Raw genomic sequence first — 16,809 nt, 5'->3', positions numbered from 1 at the left:
GATTTTAGTCATTGACGAAGATTATTTAACGAGGACAGAGACGAAGCGAATCTCCAACAAATACGAGTATATCTAACATCATTTTTCTATTTTTCACCTTTTTTATCTTTTAAAAAAAAAGATATATTAAGACTGAAATATTTACTTAAAAAATATCTTACAATAATTGAAATTTATTAATCGTATTAGATTTTTAAAGAGAGAATTATAATTATGATTCAAAATTCTCTCTATGTTTTGTAAATAATCCTGTTGCTTTAGTATAACGTGACTATGGTCCCTCGATGAGGATTGACATTCCACAGAATTTAATATCAATTTTAATTTGAGCGAAAAATCGTTGGTGCGTTTAATAATCGTGGAGAGCAAACACGATGGCGAAAAGAAATATCGCGCGAGCGAGAATCAAAACGAATATGCGACACGTTTGACAAACGTTTCACATGAATCGCTGTACAATCCGTTATCAGAGGACGTTTTGTAATATGAAAAACCAGCGCTTCCCCTAATGCGTACAAATATGTTACGCTCTGCGATACAGAATAACCGCCAGCTATATTTTAAATCTGCAAAATGCAGAATGTCAACGGCCAATCATGTTGCATTTACGAGACACGATCGAGCTCTTTACCGGCAAACGGATCAGGAACGGCAGGAAATCTTTTTCCATGATATGAACTCATTTTTAACGCTAAATCTGAATCGTCGACGTTTCGAATTCGCCTTTTAGAAATGCGTTCCGACGAAGCGAAGCGTCGCTTCGCAGAAATGGGAATCGATCGCTGCTGCCAAGCATATGCATATGCGATGAAAACGAGTTTTGCATGTAGCAAAACGACAAATCTAATATTGTGTTGACATACACAAGTGATTATGCAAGAAACGAAAATAATGTTTTTTTTATTCAAGCAGAGATAAAGTTATAAAAATTGTAATTTATAAGTTGTAGCTTATCGTATAACCGTATAATCACGAAATAGTTTATAGCAATTTTTCATACTGAGAGAAAAAATTCCTAAATTTTAATAATTATTTATTTGAATAGTACTAATGAAAGATTTATTTATAACGGTACATATTTACTCTATAAGAAAAAACGATACATTAATTAAATTAGTGGTTCTTGTACTAAATAAATGTACTATATGTTCACATTTATTAAGTATTTCAATCTCGATTTCAGAAGTACTATTCAAATAAATATTTATTAAAATTTAATTTTTTTCCTCGGTATATCATGATATATTTAAATCAAAGAAAAACAAAAAAATTGTATTAAAAAAAATTATGGCTACTTCTAAATGGCTTGAATTTGTAATATACTATACTGTATCCTTTAACGTCTTATATTTGCTCATTTTTCTATATACTTATTTCAAATATCTAGTTTTCTATATATTTATCATAAAATTTATTTTCTTAACGTAAGTATCAAAAAAATCCAAAATGTCCAAAAAGTCATCATTTATAGTGAAACATAATACAATTTATTTAATGATTTGATAGTATACATTTGTAAATTAAATTTTTCTAATAAAACTTTGTATCTTGTTTTAGCAATGAGTAGTAATCTCATTACTGCCTTGTACTGTTGACTTTTTGGTTGGCGATTTGTAGAAGATAAACTCATTGGCCTTTTAACAAGCGGGGCGTATCTCGCGTCGAAAGGCTTTAATAGCCTCGGAATCAGTGACAACGGCCAGTTGATTCGCGATGGCTTCCGGTGCTTTCTTTTTTTTTACGGGGAAGCACGAAGAGTAGGAGGTGAACACGTGGAGAGAAAGAGAACAGGAAACGCGAGATCGCCCGATAAAAAGAAAGAAGCGGACCAAAGAAGGCCGTCCGCAGCTACGCGCGCAAAAGAGACAGAGGAACTTTGCCGTAACTCGTTTAGGGAGTTTGAATCGAGTTCTTAACGGCGAATGCATTAAAAAGTCCTTATGCACAGGCCGGCCGAGAGGCGTCCGCGAACCGGTCTCTGAATCTAATCTAAAACTTTATTTTGGCTATCTGATAAGCCACCGGCTGCTGCCCAAGCGCGGTGGTCTATCGGGTCAGAATATGGACGACGGACGCGGGTCGTATTAGCGCCACTCCGGTTTGCTAGATAACGACGACCAGACGCTCGTTAAGAACTTACTTAAATCCTACTTGCCAGGAACAATCCCGGCGCCCGTGAGTGCGTCGTCGCGTCCGTTGAAAATGCAGGACGTCGTGGCGCCGAGTTTCCAAGCGCCGAGGGTGCCTGTGCTGCATTCCGGGGTGCCTCTCTCTCTCTCTCTCTTTCTCTTTCTACCGGTGTCTTACTTTTTGCTATGCACGGAATGCATTTCCACTCTTGTTCCCGTAGCGTACGCGGAAGTTCCCTGGGAGCCGACTTAGGTCGATATGCCCGAGCTTCATTTTACGCGAGCTTAACCGTCCTCGACGTATCTCCGATAGCGAATTCGCGACATCTCGAGTCGTTGCAGTTATTTGGAGAAGCCCACGGACGTGTGCCACAGTTTTCACCAAATTTCTCCTCCGCCGATGTCGGTTTTTGAAAATTTTATCAAAACACTTTGCAAAATGCGCCTCCAGTTGCGAAGACGTTCGCGGGCTTCAGGGGGGAAAAAAAAGAAGGTAGATACTCGAATTACGTCGGTGCGGCAGATGAAAGAGAGACGACTGGCAAGAAAACAATGTTGTCGTAACGAAGAGGTGCTATTACCAGATAGGGATGGGCATTTCGAAGAAACGTAGCGGCTGCTTTTACCGCGTTTTCTTAACATTATGCAATACGATTCCCAGCGGAATTACCCCGGGTACTCGAATAATTCGCGGGTGGGCACCCTGGGGGATATCCTCGTGGATTCGTGCGGTCGAATGGAAAGTCGTTTCCGGGAAAAATTCGCATCACTCGGGGGACGAGGGCGGAGGCGGTAGCGGTGGCGGGAGGTTTGCGCACAGATATTAGAGGCTGTCGCAGAGCGCGGGGGGGGGGGGAGAGGGTGAAAAAAGGCATTATGCCGAGTCCCCCTGGTGGAATTATCAGAGAAGAGGTAGAGAGGGAAACGCGGGAAACGGGAGAGCGAAGGGGAACGATAAGTGTATGCGGTCGCGCGCGGCGTGCGATAAATACTACCACACGCAAATGAAATATATTCTATATTTTTCGTGTCCTCGTGTTTACCAGCGTATAAATTCCGCGACGCCGTAGAGTACGCTCTTTATGCGCCCAGAATTCTAGCCTCGTAAAATGGCCTGCGAAGATTGCGCGGGACCGCGAGTTTATTATTTCGGTAAGGGAAAAGGGAATGTAGGGTAGTGACTTTAAAGTACAATTTGTAACGTCGGTTCCACCGCGGGCATGCTAATATATTTCTGTTTAAATATGGTATACCGTTGTATTCCCTTCAGATGCACCGAGAGCATCCGAATTTTTGTCGCGTGACCTAACCTCACGCGCGGGGCGGCGAGGCGAGGCGGAGAGCACGTATATGCACGTATACCATCATTATTTCGTGCGGGAGCCCAAAGAATAGCCCACCAAGTGTGGCCCTGGCAGCAGTCGTAAACTGACAAAAGTTTTAACAGCCGCGCGTTTGCGAGCTGTTAACGAACGCGCGTGCGGAAACAATTGGCCCCGAAGCAAAAGCCGAAACGTCGAAAAAATAACTGGAACAGTTACGACTGGATCGAACGTACCTCGGTCAGTGCGTCCTTTCTCTCTCTCTCTCTTTCTCTTTCGGTTCTCTTCCCCTTCTTGACGGACATAGATTCACCGGGGGTTGCGTGATAACGGAGACAACGGTGATACCGCGACAATCGAAACGTGACAGGAGCGCGTGAGAGCGACACGCCGGCATCGTAATCTCGCGGCTAAACAAACGCCGTGTTTACGCTAGCACGCGCGCGAGCGCGCGCGCCAACGCGACGCGACGCGACGCGAGGTCATTCAAATCCGTCTTGAAATTCGCACCTGAGGTAACGGCGAGGCGTACAACACGCGCCGTGCCAACGACCCTCGTTCGCTCGCTCGCTCGTTCGCTTCGCTGTCCCCCCCTCCCCCCGGCCGCGCTGTAACGCGCGAGCGAGTGCGAGCGGGACGATCGCGTGCGCGAGCGAAAGGGGATGAGCGCGCACGGTCCCCCTCTGGCTGGGGGTTAAACCTTAGGCACGGTATACAGCACGCGGAGAGCGGTGTTACGGCGCGTCGCGTCGCGTCGCGCCGCGCAGTCTCTCGACTCCGATTGGCCGGCGAGAAATCCGCGCCAACGAACGGAGACCAGTTGAGCGCGAGACACCGAGTAGGACGGTCGTACGTACCGGGCGCAGCGCGGTTGACTCTTATCACGGCGCGAGAGAGCGTAGTACGAGAGCGGCGTGAGTACGAGAGGCGCGGTGGATCCACATTCCGTATACATGTCCGACCGGGACCGCTGCGAAATGACGACGAGGTGGTGAACGGCCTCCCCCTCCTCTCCCCCTTCTCGGCCCAAGTTCTTCGTCTCTACGTTTCGTGGGATTTTACTCCGACTGCCCGGAACTGCGGGAGGATTCGGACGCGCGACGGGAAAAGTGACATCGCCGGCACGATCGGTGAGTAGACACGTGAACTTTTATGGAAATTTCAATGATAAGCGTTTCGGTGATGGAGAGTCCCGCGAATTTTCCGTCGGTCGCGGGCGAGCGCGCGTCTGATCTTTAACCTGCAAGTTCGGCGCGTGACGTCACGTGGTCGCGGTGCGTTACGGGGTGCAGCGGCGATATGTCGTGCTTGCGAATCGATTGATCGAGATCGCGAATCTTCGCGATATATTTCCCCAACAACTCGCGAAGGTTAAGTTGCTCTCGTCGCCGGACCGTCGTGATTTTGTGAGCTGCAGTGACTGCCTCCGCCGGCATTTGTGTTTACGCCGAACCGAAGCGTTTTGACAAACAGACGAGTACGATAGTTTTACAATGCGAAATATTGAATTTTCGTAGGAGCTTGTTGTCGAGAAACACGAAAGTGATATACGCATCCTTCGAATAACAGTCTATTTTCCGATGTAAATTTCGGAGTAAGCTTTTTTGTTCGACACGTGTTGCCTTCCATTTTTCATCATCCGCGTATGAAAGAGGCGTGAGATAGCTGTTTACCTACCGATGTATTTCGAATAACCTATAAATATATAGATTTTTTACTATTTGTCGCGCGCTAACGTTTGCGTCTAATTTAAATCGATATTGATCTTTGCTGTGCTGAATATCTCTGATCGGCGGAGAGTTTTCGTAACAAATTTTTTGGCAGGTGAAATTCACATTCAGTAAACAAACATTCACATTTCGGTGGACGCATGCAATATATCTTTCGTAATATTTCATTTGTCGAAAGTTAACAAATAAACAGAATTTTGTTGATACACGTTTCTTTCAAGTACCGCTCTGCGCTCTCGTGTCCTACAATTTTTCGATTAAGCTCTGTTTATCGAAACGTTATCGGATTCACTCTTATCGAGTGATTCACCAAAGTGTATACAACATTAAAAAGGGGCGAAGTCTCTGGCCGATTGATTCGAAACTGACGTTTACACGAGGTCGGCTGAGGTTTCGGGGTCGCGTGTGTGGAAGGCTCAGATTTAAGGCCGCGCCGTCGATTTAGCGCGTTTGAAGTGCGTCCGCGGAACGCCAGACGCCTCCACTTAAGTTTATCGGCACGATTCTGACAGGCCTCCTCTCTCTCCTCTGCAGAAGGCGGGCGGTGCTCGCAACTTCGGCAGGCGTTCTCCGAAGTTTAAAAGAACGGAGATAAGGTAACACACGCTTCTCTCTCTCTCTCTCTTTCTTCCTATCCGTACGGCGCCTGCCACTCCGGGCGGCTAATGCAGTTCGCGTTGCAGCGAATTAGCCGAAGCGTGTATTGGCCGCGACGCGACGCGACGCGACGCGACGCTACGATACGCGTCGCCGCGCCCGCCAAATTGAGACGAAATTTTGTTTCGTCGTGGCGCGACGCAAACTCGTTGCGAGCTGTTAAACACGACGTACGCGTACGCGATACGCGAACGTCTGCAATTACGCCGGGCGCTGTGTAATTCACCCAGCACGGAAACGCCATTAACATCTGATTTCGTGCGCGTAGCGCCTTACTTGTCGTTATAACGCGTTAGCTTTCTACCCGGCAGGCGAAGCTCGTTCCGACCGCGGGACTCGAGGATAATTACGACGCGGCGGAAAACGCGAATCGCCACGCCGCGGCTTAGGCTCAGCGAGCCGCGCGCAATTTTCGAATCTGAAATAATAGCCGATCGGTCGGTCGGCCGATCGACCGCGGTCGGTTGATCGGTCGGTCGATCGGTCGGTCAGTGGCCTATCAAGTATACACACGCGGAATCTCGACAGCGGGCATTTAAACGCTTATTTGAAGAGAGAACGATTTTCAGCGGATATCATGCGAAACCGTTTATTGCGGCTTATGGCATCAATGGTTATTTTTTGTTCAAACTGTCTTATATTCAACAATGATAGCATTTGGATTGCTCAATATCATTTCTTTTTTTACTTTTTTATTGTTTAAAAAGCTCTACAATTATTTTCAGAGATGGGCAGTAACGAGTTACAATAAGTAACTCCGTTACTCGTTGCCGTAACTTTTTTATAATATTTCTTTACAATTTGCTAATGGTATTACAATTTTCCGTAATAATAAAGATAAGGCTAGGATTAGAATAGACACTTTTGACAATCAATTCGTTACCATTATGCGTTACTCGTTGAAAAATACTTATAACTTTACTCGTTACGTAACGAGTCAACTAATAAGTTACTTTTTTTAACGTGTAATGGCAATGAGTTACGAAAAAATGACTATTTTAATCCTGACATTGCCATTATTGTTACAAAAAATTGTAATGTTATTATCAAATCGTTATAAAAAAAAATAAAAATAACGAGAACTCATTACTTTTAATAAAAGTGAAAAACAGGTTTTTATTCTGGCCTTGAAAAGTTTTTTTTACTCGGATATATATTTTATATTTAACACTCTACTATTATTAGTTTACTGGTCTAGTATTAATGTTTTAAAATACAGTTTTTGCGCTCATCCAAAAGATTTTGATATAAAGCTAAATGTAAACAATTAAAAATAGTACAATGACTAAATGACGATAAATACCTTTCAACGACGAAGTTCATTGTCAGTAGGAAACAGAAAATAAATTCAAAGCTCATGTTATTTAAACAAACACATCTCTTTTGTGTTTATTTATTTATTAAAGACACAAAAATATTAAATAATATCGAAATAACGTCTATCAAATATTTTATCAACAAATATTCAGAAAAAATTCCGTCTCTTTTTTAAATTTTTGACTAAAATACAATTTTTTTTAAATTTTGTTTCCTACTTCAAGTTTAAAAATACCCAATTTTTCATCTCTATTTGTAACACGTTACTTCTCATCCCTGATTATTTTATACAACTTTACTATCAAACACTATAATTATTTCATATGTTTTTTAATAGCAATAATAAGCATATAATGACGCAACAGAAAATTTGATCGCACGAATTAATGAAATTTTATCTTTGTGATTTATCCTTCTTTTAAAAATACGCAATTCTAGAACGCGATATCTTGATGCTAGAGTATCAAAACGCGTTCTCCCTAATAGGTTTCAAGCCCCTTTCGTGGCGGCAATATGATTTCTCTGACGCGAGAATGCGGCCGGCGCTTGTTAGAATGGCGTGCAAATACGTGTCTGAGAAAGAAGACGTAATGAGAGTGCTTTTCAAGGTAATGCCTGGTTGCGCGCAGAAATTACGCGCGAGTAGAATCAAACAACACGTTCCATGTGAAAATTATGAGATATTTATCCAGCGCGAAATTTGGAAACTATGAAGGAAAGCGCGTATACTGGCGTACGAGAATGATTGTCGGGCAAATTAGGCTCGCGAGATTGGCGTGCATGTTGTCATTGATACGTCAACGTTGATATATTACACGTTGTATGCGAGGTACGGGTATTATTGGCTACGAAACGAGACGCGTTTCACGCGATGAGCGCGAAATACTTTGAGCGAATTTGCGGTTGGAGAGAGATCCCCGGTACCATTTTCTGAATAAACATACGGTACTGCACGCTCGGAGTATCTACTTTCGTACGCCGTACAGGTATTTGCACTTTTATTTGCGTAACCCACACCTTCCGAACACTCGATAAACTCCTATCGCGCCGAGTATAACGCTTTTCTTGGCTTTCCACACTTAGGCGACCATTACCTGTATACCATAACCGTCAGTCCACTGTTATATGAAGCATTAAAACGAGTCTTGCGTTATAATGTTGCAGGATATGTAACGCGCCATCGTGACACATATCCTAAACAAATTTTCCAACAATTCCGTTATCGAATATTATATTTTGCGCATTAACGGACAAAATTTTTCTCATCTCTTATTGCGTTAATGAAATAACTTAAACGAGACAAGTAAATCGATACTTCAGAATTATGTTTAAATAAATAAAGAGATGCAAAATACGCTGAGTGCCTCTGATAAAAATGCAAAATGCAAAATGAAGATGCACCAAATTTGTTTGAAAGATGTACTTCAAAAGGCTAATTCTACATTTTCCTCTTGAATGGGAAAATCGAGTCGAAAGTTTAGTATATCAAGAAGGTGCTCCCACTGATCTCGGTTTAATGTAACATAATTACGTCGGAATACACCGTTAGTATGGGTGGGCTAGCAGGAGCAGGGCGAATGAAAACTTTGCATGATACGAAACTGTGAGTGAAAAGTTTTTGAAGGATTGAACGGGGAATCTGGGCCTTCCGCGAGATATCCAATGGCAGGACGAGCGAGCAGACACTGACGAGATCGATCCACTTTGTCACCATAAAAGACCGACGGAACTTGAAGAGGGTTCCTCGAGACCCTTTTTAAAGCGAACGAGAGCACAAGAGGCGCGCTTTTGAGGCAGTAGAAATCTCCCCGACCGTTCGTCCTCTGCCTCATACAGTTTCGGGTACGTTTGTAGAGTGCTTAGATGTTTACTTTCGATCGTAAGAACTTTGTGGCCTAAAAGAATAGAGCCGTCCCTCGATAGCATTTATCGGTGGGGGAGGTGTGGTGCTTTCAAACGATTTCGATGCTCTTTGTGTGCGAACGATGGAAAAACCGCGAGCACGTTTCAAAGGCAGACTTTATCGAGCGTAATAATAATTTCTCGATATATTCGATACTAAATAATTACTTGGAAAGCAATATAAATGTCTTGCGATTTTAGGAAGAAAATGCTCGCAGAAAGCTTTGAAAGAACACATTGAGTAAATAACAGAAAAAAAACAAAATTGAAATATTAATAATATACAGCAATAAACTGCGAAAAGTTAGGGATATGTAAGTACTTCCGCAAACTTGTCCACTGATTCGATTAAGTATCAAAGTTTGTTGTAGACTTGCATGTGAATGTATAATTAAGAAACGTCAGTTTTTTAACACACGAATGTGTCGTTCAAACGTAACATTATCTCGATTTCTGCATCCGACATATCGCAAATGGTCCATCGATCACATTTGTTTCAACTAGGGTTTGCTGCAATCCACTCGGCAACGAACTCCACTCGCTACATCATTTTTCGCGCTCCCGCCGTGAAATATATCGCGCACCTAAATCTAATGGTCGTCCCGTAAAACCTTCACAAAATTATATAGCAAATGTGTAATGGCGCCAAATGAATCGTCGCGGATAGCCGGCGACAAATATGACCCATCGAAATGAAATAACGAGTCTGGTCTTCGCACTCCCTAATACATCGAAACATATCAACGATCAAATAAAGAAACTTTTTACTATTCTTTGTTGGTACAACAAAGTATCGTACATATACGTCATAATATTTTCTTTTTATTAGCGTTACATTTTTATTAAATAACTTATAATATTTAAGAAAAAATATGCTTTACGCCTTTGAATCACTCGTGCAGCACGGAATGGCAAAAACATTACAAAATATTGCAACAATACTGCAGCAATATTAATACAATATTATATATGTTGCTGCAACATTACGTATCAATACTTCTGAAGCGGACATTTTACTATTGCTGCAATGCTGCTGAAACATTGTAGCAATATTTTGCTGTGTTTTTTCCATGCTGTGCCGTATGGGCACTCATCTCAAAGAAAACTATTGAAATACTATTATTTTATATTTGGGTAAAAAGTGAGAGACCACACGCGGTCTCCCGTGCAAGTTAGTTATATAATCAGACGCACGAACTTTTTCTGAACATTTACTGACGTTCGATTTTACGTACGCTTCACTGCGATGCATGATTTTGAGAATAAATCTATCTCAATCTGTGAAATTTTGCTGCTGATTTAAATATGCTGCGGTCATATCTGTTATAACTGTACGAGACCTATCGCGCTCTACAATCCATATGTCCGTCCCACGAAATGTCTGCAAAAATATACAGGAAATACACTGTGACGTTCAACGAACCTCACAGTGTTAGGAGGATCGTTCGCATGCCGGATGTCGAGGTTCTCGGACACTCGGAACGAAATGAACGCGCGCAAAACGAAATAACAAAGCGCAATCTCTCTGTTCCGGGGGGAAGAGGGCTTATCCGACTTCTCGCTCGTCTCCTTTCCTCATTGCACCGTTTGCTTTCTCGCGCGGGAATACCAGTCAGGATCGACGAATAAAGGCGCGGGCTCAGAAAAAAGAAAACCGTATAAATTGAATCGCGCAAGAAAGACGCAGAACGCGTCGGGCGAAAAAGGGATTCGACATTTTTTGTCTTCTGTTTAAAAGGTTTTCCCGTGGTAGTTACTTTTTGTTATTTTACAGCGGAAATTCTACGTAAATATTGGAATACTATAACAATATATAAAATATATTCAGAATTTTACGAATGCAATAATCCAATAAATATTTTATCGGGAAATATAGAAGCATCGTAAAAATTGTAAAATGTGGATAATACACCGTAACCAGAGTTGTTACTGAGCAGATACCAGTTTCGTATTTTATGTGTTATTAATTATAGCATTCGCGACCACTCCACATATTGTTCAGTTTGCCGTCTTACAGTTTCACGCTCCAAATAATCGACTTATCGCCACGTAATGAACACCACCTCGAGTCTGTGAATTATCAATGATATCCGTCAAGCTGGATTTATTATGTGGTTACATAAGTCACGAAAAAAACGAATTGGTTTATAACTGCTTGTTACTTTCTTATGCCAATTGCTCGTTAATGCGATTATATCGACGACTTTCATGACTTCTGAGTGAGTTCTATTGACTTGATTAACTATTACGCATATCTGCCATCGTTATTTAAGTTATTTATGACTTTTAAACCATTGCCCTGCGTTACGTTCTCCTGGAACACATTGACGTCTTTAATTCAGAATTAATGCGGTATGGATTTCACTTTTAGATAGCATCAGCTCTCCCCTAGCGATTGCTGTTCGCGCATCGTGCACTTTGATATAGAAGCCACCTCAAAACGCGATCCACCCGTGTTCTCCATTATTGATTACGCTTTTTTGCGTAGCTATCAACCGCATCAAATTAATACCTTGTTCCGATACATACCTTGTACAAAGCAAAGAGCTTCTGGTAATTCGTGCCAACCGCAAACAGGCACGCAAGCTTCCAAGAAGACCGACCTGATAATATCATCTTCGTGATGCTTCCACTTTTATATCTCTTTCGAGAATTTAATAACGTTTACACGATGTACAGGCAACGTCATATTCGAATAGGTTATATTCACGATTATAAGCGTCTGTTTCAGGCGGGGATCATTAATATGCAAGAGCGTTGGATTTTTTAAGAACGCGCAGCAACTGCAATAAGTTGCGCTTTTAAAATCACGCTCAAGTGAACGGATGTTTCTTACATCTGTAACTCTGCGTGATCTCGTAGTAAATAATTTAAAAAATATTTGCTACTGTCCGTACGCGCCTTCGATTTTCTCGCGCAGAACTCTGAAAATATTTAGCACCGGGTTCGTCTCTCACGAATGAACGGACACTGACGCGTTGTATAAAATATAGTATCGTTTATCGTTTGTGTAGGTAAAATCACTATAACAATTTGTCTCGTACACTTGATTCACTTGCTCCTGTACTTCACTGCTCGAACGTATGTGATCCAGTACGCGCATAGGAATTCGGCAAGTAGGAATCGCCGCGGAAATCCGAGCAATGGAAAGGATAGCGAGACCGCGAGGATCCAATGAGGAGCAGGACGTCACTCAAAGGAAGTGTGACGATGGAGCGTCAGCCGCGTAATCGGCAACGGTCCACGGACGTGCTCCGAAATCCCCGCGCTCGCGCGAGAATGATCAACGGCGCAATACAGCTACTGTCAATTAGTTTTACATTATTTAACTAGTCATTTTTACTTAATCCGTCCTTTGATGATAAAAATAAAAAATTTATTTTTTTATTGAAATGAAAATTTTGTGACAAAATAATACTTCTGTAGGCATCGTATATTAGTTAATTTTCAATAATGTTGCAATCCTGTTGAAAAATTTCCATCTCTCTCTCTCTCTCACTAAAACCTTAGTCTGACTGTATATATAATACGTGACTGTTACTACTGATAGGCGCATTCAAAGAGGTTTCAAAGTGTACACTTATCCGCAAGATCAGTTTCAGGTTGATTATAAATGTATCCGGTGTACAGGCGTATCCGTCTCTATTTCGAACAATACAAACATCGACGCACAGCCAGCGGATATTAAATTTGGAACCGGGTTTTGTCTAAACGTAAGAATACGCAACGCCTGAATGCGGCACGCAAGAGTGTTCATTGTTGCGAGGGGGGTCCTCTGGTGATGGAGCGAAATCCATTTGTCTCGCATCGCCCGGGTACCGGCTTAAAAGGCCTTTCCATCTCCTCTCTTTACCGTCTCGGGCCCGCCGACCGGACGAAAATTACTCGTAACAAGATTTATTTCATTTAAATGAGGATGTGCGCTAGGCGCTCGACTAGAGAGACGCGCCATCTTGTTTTCTCATTCCCCTCTCGTTCTTTCCTTGTCTCTCTTTTTTCTTGAAACTCTTCTTAAGTAACGCGCATTGACCCTGAGGCGTGACACGTCGCGACCTATGTCGCGCGTGCATTCTCGCCGATTAGAAGAATGAATTCCGGAACGATCGAGCGAATCCGAGCGCGGTTAACAGACTTATTAACCTTCGTTGAAATCGCATTAAAATCTGTGTGTCGAAAAAAAAGACTTACCCGAAAAAAAATGGATGAGAACAGATGACGGAGATTGCGCTTAATTGATGAACATTCTGATGCTTATTAAACACGAGACGCTACGTTTAATAAAGCAACATAAAAGCATTGCTAATTAGCCCTTGAAACTGGCAAGCGTCACTTGACATTTTATTTTACGAAAATTAATATAAACGTGTATTGGATAAAACAAGTTTATAGACTTTGGCTTTGTGTATGTTGGACTCCGCCTTTGACTTTGAATATTTTAATACATTCCATTATCTTTATTCTTTTATAAAGAGTGAAGTTTAGCTTACCAAATTCCTCTTGTTATAAATAAATTGAATTCTTCTCTCGTCACATGAACGTCTCTCATCGTCAGAAATGTGCAGTAAAAGGGGCCGTCTCATGTGTAGATGAAGAGGCTTATAAAATCGATTCTTAACGATCGAGGGAAGATGCGACTTTAAAAATGCGTCTCGACGATCGTCTTTCCTCTATGAATCGCAAAACTTCCACCATATAAGCGAACTGAAATAACCGTATAAAACCATAGCCGCGGATATTACGGCTATTCTTAGAATCGACGTTGAATATTTTACAGCGTCGACGCGCGTCTCGTCGAAGTGGCAATTTGCGCGTTGGCTCGAATTCGCGGCTTCGGATCCGCGTCCATAATCTGCATAAATTGGGTTGTTACTCTCGAGGAAAGCTAGAGTTAAAAAGTAAGTTTAAGGAGTTATCCCGTGAGAAAGTTCGGGCTTCTGATTTATAAGGCGCCGTAACGCCAAACTTTTACTTAACTCGAGCTCTAGGACGAAGTATAGTGTCGAAGTATCTTCGGCCGAGAATTACTTCGTAGCGTATTGAAATTACGAGCCTGCGAAGAAATTTTATTGGCATTGGAATTAATACGCTTAACACTCCGGAGGTGTATCTCGTTTAAAGTTGCTTAAGTCTGTCGCGATCTTCCGTTGAAAACAATCAACTCCCCTTGAAAACAATCGTTGATGGTTACAAAAACATTTCATCGTAAACAAGCACATTAAAATAGATTTATACGGATTTATACGGATAAATGTATTTAGGTGTAAAAATTTCTATCAGTGTATTCTTTAAAAAAAAAAACCGATTTATTCTGTAACTATCTGTTCTTTCAGTAGTTCCTCAGACTATTACTGATCGCAATACAACAACCATAATCTAATTTTGATGAAGAGCTAGTGTTTCTTCTAGTACACAGGCAAACGAAAATCACATTAACGGCTATTTTGACCGGCTCTGACCGATTGCAAGAAATTTCGCTCATCTCTTCTTTCTTTTATCAGCTTTCTTTCTCTCTCTTCCAATATAAATGTATGTCACGTTTTTTCTTTGATCTTTACCGTGCGAAATACTGCTTTCTCAGCCTCTCATCGTTCTGTCTACACATTATTTCGAATGTGCTTTCCTCACGATGTTTCGTGTGCGTCTCTTAAGTGTGTGTTTCATCAGTTTCTGAACACGAAAGTTATCTCATCAGTATCGATGTAGATTGTCGCGATCGTTTTCGTTTCGTATATTTATGCAACGTATTTTAAAACGTTCGAAAGGCGTTACTTGCGAGAAATGACAGCGTGTCACGACCCTCGATCGAAGAGCGATCTTTTTTTTTGTATGTACGTCTACGTTCACGACACGTGTTACGGACATCTGTCATCCGTCACCAAGGAAGACACGTGTCAGAGCGGTGACTTGTTGTCGTAAATGCGCGATGACTAAATCTGAATATCTTTTTATTAGGCTGAATATCTTTTTATTATTGCTTGAATGCGTTTAATATAATCTTGTGCTCTCCGTATGAACATATCCGTATTACTTGATTATTGTAAATCGTTGAAAATATGTAACAAGGATATTGTTGTAGAGATCAATATTGGAAAATGCAAAATATATTAAATATGGAAAGCATGTATTTGAACATATATGGAAGCGCATAAATACGTATTTGATCGTGTAATGATGCTTTCTGTGCTTGAAATTTCACGATATTTTACCCGTCTTGATTTAATATTATGGAATTAAATTTTGAACATGTTTTATTTTTATTTGTACGAAAGACTATGTTTTTCAAAACAAATATTTTTAAAGTTAAAAAAGTATCTGTTTTGAAATAAAATTTTATAGTCTTTTGTACAAATGAAAATAAGAGAGAAAGCGAGAAAAAAAGTATTTCAAATATATTACGTGAGTACATTTTGTAGTTCTGAACAAATAAGTTCTTGTTTATCGTAAGGTTGAACAAGTTTTCATACACCGATAAATGCTCTTAGCGCAATCTGAATTTATATATAAAAATGTTTTGAACTCTTTTGATACAAGCAGCACGTCGATAAACTACTAACATATATTTTTGTCGCATGCTATGTCGATTTTTGTCAGAAGCGTCGTCAGACAAATCTGGAAAGGGAAAGAAATATCGTCAGACTTCAAACGTTCGCATCGTTGCGTCTCTTGCGTTTCTTGCACCATAAAATTTCCGAAGAGCAGCGCGAAGCAGGAAGCGCGGAGGGCCCTGACGTATTTTATGGACGCCGATTTGAATTTTAAATCTTTCGTGTGGTTTACACTTGACTAATTTTCAATGACGTCGCCATCGGACGCCCTCGCTCGTCCGATCGGTTCGATGCATTTTATGAAATAATTAAACTCACATCGCGACAGATTAATCGTTGTAATGTTGAGGTTGCAATTTAACCTGTCTGCATACGAATAATGTCTCGACACCGACGTGCTTATTTTTAGATTAGTATTGGTAGTATCAACATTGACAAATGTTTGCCCATCATTTAGAAACAAATGAACAATATCTCACGTGCTGCAGCATCCATTGTAAATATTGACGCGATCAATACGTATGTACGTGATCTTTTCATTCGGAAATCAAGTTTCATATTTTAGACTCTAAAATTTAGAGGATAAGTAGTTTGATAGCGATAAATAATTTGATAATATCATTTTCATTGACATTTCATTCTAACTTGAGCGATTTTAATTTATTCGATTCTAAATTTGAAAGAATTTTCGATTATTTATATTTTCGTGGATATCATCGCATTGAAGATTTTATTGGCATTTCATATCTCTCTCCTTCTGACCTGTTAAATAATTTATACTTTTTCGCATTTCTTTTTGACGAACAGCTATATTTTACTGCACCAGCATACATGCATACGCTCATGCAAATGAAGAAAATATTTAAGTATTAAAGGATCTTGCAACTCGTATTTCCTGCGGACGTTTACAAATACGTAACGATTAACGCAAGCTCAATGTTTCTATTTGAATTGTATACGAAATGGCTTGTTGCGAAAAGCGGTTCGTTAGCGTTGATAGTCAATATTGATTACCCGGAAATTTTGCAGCATTGCATTTACCCCTTAAGCCGCGGTAGCCGAGCACAGTGGCGCGATTTCTCCGCCCATCATCATTTGTAGAGAGGGCAAGTGCTTTTCCTCAAAATGAACGGCGACGCGTGCGTTAATTTCACTCGGTTACCATTAAACCGTGTGCGTTCGGAGTATCGATATGGAGGGTCCGCGA

The 16,809-nt window shown here is 41.2% G+C and overlaps 1 protein-coding gene across 1 annotated transcript in view; it reads left to right on the top strand.

The window, feature by feature from the left end:
- The first annotated feature begins 3,238 nt into the window (after positions 1-3,238).
- Positions 3,239-16,809, top strand: part of LOC120359774 — a 28,413-nt gene continuing 14,842 nt past the window's right edge. The window contains exons 1-2 of the mRNA XM_039458774.1: positions 3,239-3,303; positions 4,157-4,581. Of these exons, the coding sequence (XP_039314708.1) occupies positions 3,239-3,303; positions 4,157-4,581 (490 nt within the window). The remainder of the gene's footprint in view (positions 3,304-4,156; positions 4,582-16,809) is intronic.

This window comes from Solenopsis invicta, chromosome 16, assembly GCF_016802725.1.
Source record: "Solenopsis invicta isolate M01_SB chromosome 16, UNIL_Sinv_3.0, whole genome shotgun sequence".
In the NCBI taxonomy this organism is placed as follows: domain Eukaryota; kingdom Metazoa; phylum Arthropoda; class Insecta; order Hymenoptera; family Formicidae; genus Solenopsis; species Solenopsis invicta.
The sequence above is the reverse complement of the archived record's forward strand: the minus strand, read 5'-3'. Positions and strand labels throughout refer to the sequence as shown.